Below are 6272 nucleotides of genomic sequence, written 5' to 3' on the forward strand. Positions count from 1 at the left end.
AATAGGGTTAAGGTGCGCTCCCCCCGCACTTGTGTCAAACTAGGGTCACTGCAGGGTTCGAAAGATACTCAACAAATTTCAGAGATAAAGAACGAATTTTCTTTCTTTTTGTGTATTTTGTCGTCTTCCAAGTCATGCTTTTACATATTACGCAATATCTAAATTGTAAAATATCGGAGAAAATAACAAAACAGTGACGCAGTGAACGAACCTCGCAGTGACGCAAGCTTAAGCTTGACACAAGTGCGGTGGGAGCGCACCTTTATAGTCAGTGATATAGCAAACTCATCCCGCCGCTTGATTACCTGTTATGTTGCGCATCATATCACTTGGATGATTTTGCAAACCCTGATAACATACAAACTGATAAATGTTGGAATAAAACATCCCTTATGCTTGATAGTAGTACTCATGAACAGCAGTCTAGACGGATCAATTCTGACACCCACGTAGCGTATCGTCTGTAATGTCACCACTGGCTAACCAGGAGGGCCTTTTGTGTCGGAGAATCAGTGATATGTCTCCATATGGGGGTGGTAGAAAATGGACATTCTTTTGCACAAGGTTTCAATCAATGACACTGCTCTATAGTGACCCAGCAACATGGCTTAACCAGCTATCAACTGAAGAGTAAAATCTTTGGAGAGGTTTTGTAAATTCTTGTAGTTTTTGAGATAAGTATAGTACTTCTACAAATGATTAAGGTCAGCATTACCGACAGCCTTTTAGATCAATGCGTCCAAGAGAATATTTCGGGGAGGGTTGGGTAGGGGGGTTGGGTTTGTGGGGGGGGGGGTGCTTAACTGAAGGGCCGCCCCTCGGATAGGACGTTAAATGGAGGTCCCGTGTATTGGGAGAATCACACCCCGAAAACGTTTAAGAACGCCCACACGTGCGATGGTGCGGTGTGAGATGGAGCAACTCCTTCTGTCTGGAGTTGGTGATTCACTTCAAATCACCCAGTCGGGAGACCTGGCGCATCCCCGTCTTGTAAGTAACCAGCGAAAGGGTATGTCACCCCGTAAGGGCGGTATAACCCCACCGTGTATAAACATGTGCGAACATGTGTGTCTGGCGGCTTTGAAAAAGTGTCCCTTGACACCTGTTCCGCCATACTCTCCATTCTCATAGTATTTGGAGAATCCAAATAAATAAGTAAATAAATAAATTTAAAAAATGATGCTAAGAGTACAATTCTCAATGCTGTCATTTGGCCTTATATAGGCTTGCTTTGTAACTTAATCATATTTAAGGCACATCCGAGAGTGAGTACAAAAGATGAGGCGGAAGTATACCCTACCGAAGGACGCTGACGCACAGTTGCATGATTGAAGGGTCCGGGATAATTCCCAAACTACCTCCTGTGCTCCTGCCGTTCCCTGTTCCAAAAATAACTCCTGAATTATGCTCTCTTTCCTATCATTATCATCAATTACTTCTTTGGTGAAACTTTGACGTACGATGCTTATCTTGCAGCTAACAGCCGATGAATGTGTGTACTTAACTTAAGTGTTACTATTTATGGACTGCCGTAGTAGTAAGCTTTTTGTCTGATGACAACCCGAGATATACATCACATCCTGCCTGCAGCGTTTATGATACAAAACAAAGCCGTCGGCATCGCAGGGCGATTAGGCTAAAGTTGGTTCAATTAAATGGATGTGACCAAAGAAGAACGGAAACTGAATAATAATTTGCTCATTACACCATATCCAGTGTGTCCAATCATTTCTACTGCATTCCTGACCACTTAGATTTCCATTTCATGAGTACCTTTTTGTTAGTCCAACTTTTATTAGGTTTAGTTTTAACATCGGTTTCGGGGGGGGGGGGGCTGTACCCCGAGGGTGTAAAAAATAAGCCTAACTTCTCGAGCTTTCTTATAATTTTACTGCAGTCTCTGAAACAGAAGAGTGGAATCTCTAACACGTTTAAAGTTTGTGCTTCATCGACTTACGAACTTGTGCTGGATGTGGACTTAGGTGTCATCATATACTTCTTTACACGGAATAGACGTAAAGTATGGACATATCTTGCGAATCCTGTCGTCACAATCTTGCATTTTCTGTACCCGGAAGCATGAGCGAGCGTCATGTACCATATCGAAGTGGCTGTCTCGTCTGCAGTGTTTTCTCTCGGATTTAAACCCCATTACCGTGCATGCCAGGCTCTATCTTCCGTGATATATCTCCGGCAGCCGCCCAAGGCATCGCTTGAAGCCGTCCTTGATATTTTGGTGATTATTGAAATGAATGACGAATAAATCCGCACATCGCTAGGGGCGGTTGTGTGGCTGCTTGGTGCATGGAGATAACATACAACAGACGCACGTTGTAACTTCTTCTTTCTTGCATTATAATCTGATCATTCTTTTCTATCACCTACGCTGCAGTTATCATGCCAGGAGAATGGTGATCGGAGAATATACATATCATGTAGGGTCCTGTGGGAGACACTTAGAAACTCGCCCCAATATATCACTTAGCCCTGTTAAATCCCCACCTTGATTGTGACTATACAGTTTATACACGAACAGCTGATTCTAATTACAGTAAATATGCCAAGGTCGATGTTAACAGCCTGAACCAAAATACGTCGCTATAACCGACGATGTAGGTAAAATTGCTTGGTACAAGTTTTACTCCTTGAATCGGTAGTATATCACATACCACCAACAGCCGAAGCTACTCTAAGGCCTCGTTAAAGCTCGTCAACTGAGTTGAAAGTTGGATAGTTTTGATGGATAACGTTGTTCTCTGCGCGTTGGAGACGTGTCTTTATCACCACAACAACACTCTTTATTGACAATAGCTTATTAATCTGCAGTGTATCAGCAGGGGGTTGGATGATGGATGTACGTGCGTAAAAGTTAAAAGATAAGACGGCGTATTTCTGTCATAATCCTAAAAGCTGTAATTGTAAGTGCACCGTATGCCACTTCCATCCCCGCAGGGGCTGGTACTTAACGTGAAATTGTCGACGTTTAAATCATCGCATAAAACATATCCGCTAGTTGTGCCAATTATCTCTGCAACAAAAACTTTTAGATCCTTTAATATGTCATAAAGTAGTTCGTTTCTTTAACAGTTTGTCTTCCCATTACTTAATTCTATCCAGTTGATACCGTGAAACCCACTAAGGTACCACTTAAATACCATGGTTGGCACAGTGATGCCGACTCCTTATCCAGACCTCTCCCACTGAGCTGATATATAACTTATAAGCGACACTGAAGTCTGTTGAGAACACATTAGTGCCAATTCTGCGATCCTGTTGGTACAAGTTCAACATTAACAGAGACACTGATCTTTACGTGGAATGCTCATTGGGACCAATCAGTTAGAAATTCTGACCTAATGGTCATTGTACGAACTCAAGATGGCCCAAACGTTCATTGTTTAACGAAACTTCACTTGAAGTATTCCCGGAAGCACTATTACTTCTCTCAGGTCTTTTCTTTCAGCGGCTTTGTTCGTAATTGTTAAGTGCCATATGAGCTTTACACAGAGTACTAGTTAATGTCATTGGTGAAAACGCGTCCCTGTACAATAGAAACCCAATACTCTGAGTTAACCAAAAGTTACCAACTAACACATGAATATGGCCAGTCGCCCATTCCATTCCAGTCCTGTGTTAAACGGTTCACTGGTGTTTTTAGAACAAAGTTCCTGTTGTATTCCTGGGATGATGTCAAAAGCGAAGAGCTGATATGTACGCACACACAAGGGAAATGGCACCATTAAGTGGGCCCAAACCGCAATGGGGTTCAGAACTTAAATGAGAAGCAAGGACTTAACAGTCCGCTTTGAGATCCGTATGAGATGCTGTTTTAACAATCTTTAGTCGTCGCATTAGACATTAAGTCATCCAACTAATATTCGTGAGCGTTCGTTGTTTCACTTGGATTCCATTGTACCTTGAGTTGTATCTTAATTAATCGTTACAACTTTTGTGAAGATTGGCTCACCAGTTTCGTAGACCTCTTTGGTGAGTACGGTGTCGTAGCTGACAAGGGTGAACTGAGACAGCTCCAGATTCAGCAGACCTTGTACCGAGGCACTTCCATTCTTCCAGTCATACGTCACCTCGTTCGTGGTGTAGCCATCTGCAATGTAGAACAGTTCTAATTATAATAGGTTTGCATACGTTTCGCCGGCGCTTGCTAGATGAATACCAAAAGTGCTAGTACGATGTTTGGAATTAGCATCCATTGCAGTCTTCGGACGGGGCTGTTTCCTATTTAACGTTGGCTAGGATCTCTTGTGCCGAGAAAGGGAGTTTGTCGTGGAAGGGAGGTTCGTCCCGTTTCGAAGACTGCGAAAGGTCGGTGAGAAGAAAGACCAATTAAAAAGCACTTAGACGCAATCGGCATGGACGTGTGAAATCCCTGTCTTCGAGACGGGCCGAAACTCTCTTCCACGGCAAACTCCCTTTCCGGCACATGAGAACCTAGCCAACGTTGAAAATCGCGAACACATGCATGCCCCAAATATTTTTTTAAACCTTGGTTGATGTCCGTTCCTACCAAAGATCTGTTTCTAAAGCTGTTAACGTTATAACAACTAGTCCCTTTCAGACATTATTTCAGTCTCCCACCTTCTGAGGAAATGGGGAAATCTGATTCATAGATTCGATCCGTTGGTCCAACCAAGAAAGACTTTTACTTTATTTCTTTTGCTACTGTATGATATGTATAATTGGTTTAATCCACGAAAACCAAAATACATTGCAGCGCCTTCTGCTCAGCAGCGTCTTCCGCACAAGAAACAAATACAAATACTACTGAGGATTACTAATGGTTGATTCTTATTTGCATGTTCCTGCCCATGTGGGCTAAATGCAGCAAATTCCATGATGGGATACTAACGACTAAGTACTATGTTATGTATATCTAACGTTTACATGTCCCGCCCCTTTTCTTTAAAAATGTGTGTACGAACTCACAGAGTTTTTGTTGTTCAGTGTTACAGTGAGGGCAGGCAGATAATCCATATTTTTGCATGATTAGCCAAGCATGCCGGCTACAGCCGAGAAAAGTCTGACAAGTCTGCGCATGCATGCAAATCTTCCATCTTCAATGACTTTTCATGTTTCAATAATCAGACCATTTGATTACGGCTCCATACTGTATAATCTACCGCTTAATCCTATGTTTTAGTTACAAATGGCTGCAGAAGAACCTCATGCTTGTGCTTTTGTTTTTGCTTGAGAGAAACTGAATCAAACGGAAAGAGTTTTATTCTTGTTATGATCCTCTCGTCACATGCAGCATCAGTTACCTTCTTAAGCTTCTACTTACGTATAGCAGTATTGTCAGAAAATGAGTATGGAAAAAAAACTGTAAACCTTTAGCTACTTTAATTTATAGCTCATTTACATTGACATCTGCTCCGGAAACGCAATGCACTTTTACTAAGGTCTGGTTCTTTCTCAGGCTAACTTGGAATCTAATCTAAATTTATGTTGGTAGAATTTTGATTTCTAATGACAGTTGAATCTTTACGCACAACTATTTGTGTCTTACAACCTCTTATGTTTTTCTTTACATTCTGTCGTCGTTTGTGTTTTCAATTTCATTCTGAACCCTTGACGTTCTTTTCTGGCAACATACAACCCGCCCCAGAATCACTCAGTCGGAAAGTTCATGTAACGTTTCTAGGAACACGCCTGTCTTATCATCCCATGTATAGCTCCAACTTCCCGGGCCCCGAGTCCTGTTGCTACTGTTTCGGCAGTTCTGTTTTATTACCAGGAGGAACATGTAATCCCGGGCAAATGTCTCCTTTCCTTTAACAGCCTCCCTTGGGCGATTTGGACCTAAGCAATTTAGAGTCCCGGTACTCCATGACGACATGACATCAGTTACGCACGGAGGCAAGGCTCGGCACAGTCACTGGCAATGCCTCCCTGCTTTAGGGAGTTGCAGGAATTATGTTGTGAAGAAAATCCTAGCCTGGGGCAAGAGTTATCACTGGACAAAATGGATACGGATGCGGGCATATACCGCGGTATTCGTTAGGTGCGGATGCGGAAGAATCCAAACAAATACGAACGAATCACAGATTCTAATAGGATACGACAAAACACTGAACAGATACGATACTGTATCCGCTAGGATGAAAAATACGAAGAGGTACTATGTCGTATACAGTTGGATCCCTTACTGTTAACAAATACGAAAATGTCATTTGCTCGAATCCTTCAATTTGGAAATCTGCAATGTTCAATCTGGCTCTGAGTTTTCCTTTGCGTCATAAAACATTTTACCCATC

General features: G+C 42.3%; 1 protein-coding gene across 1 annotated transcript in view; it reads right to left on the reverse strand.

Annotated features, from left to right (window-relative positions):
* Positions 1–6272, reverse strand: part of LOC118416592 (gamma-aminobutyric acid receptor subunit beta-3-like) — a 54042-nt gene that overhangs the window by 9446 nt on the left and 38324 nt on the right. Inside the window, exon 6 of the mRNA XM_035821744.1 lies at positions 3968–4105. Coding sequence (XP_035677637.1) covers positions 3968–4105 — 138 coding nt within the window. The remainder of the gene's footprint in view (positions 1–3967; positions 4106–6272) is intronic.

This window comes from Branchiostoma floridae, chromosome 5 (assembly GCF_000003815.2).
Source record: "Branchiostoma floridae strain S238N-H82 chromosome 5, Bfl_VNyyK, whole genome shotgun sequence".
In the NCBI taxonomy this organism is placed as follows: Eukaryota; Metazoa; Chordata; class Leptocardii; order Amphioxiformes; family Branchiostomatidae; genus Branchiostoma; species Branchiostoma floridae.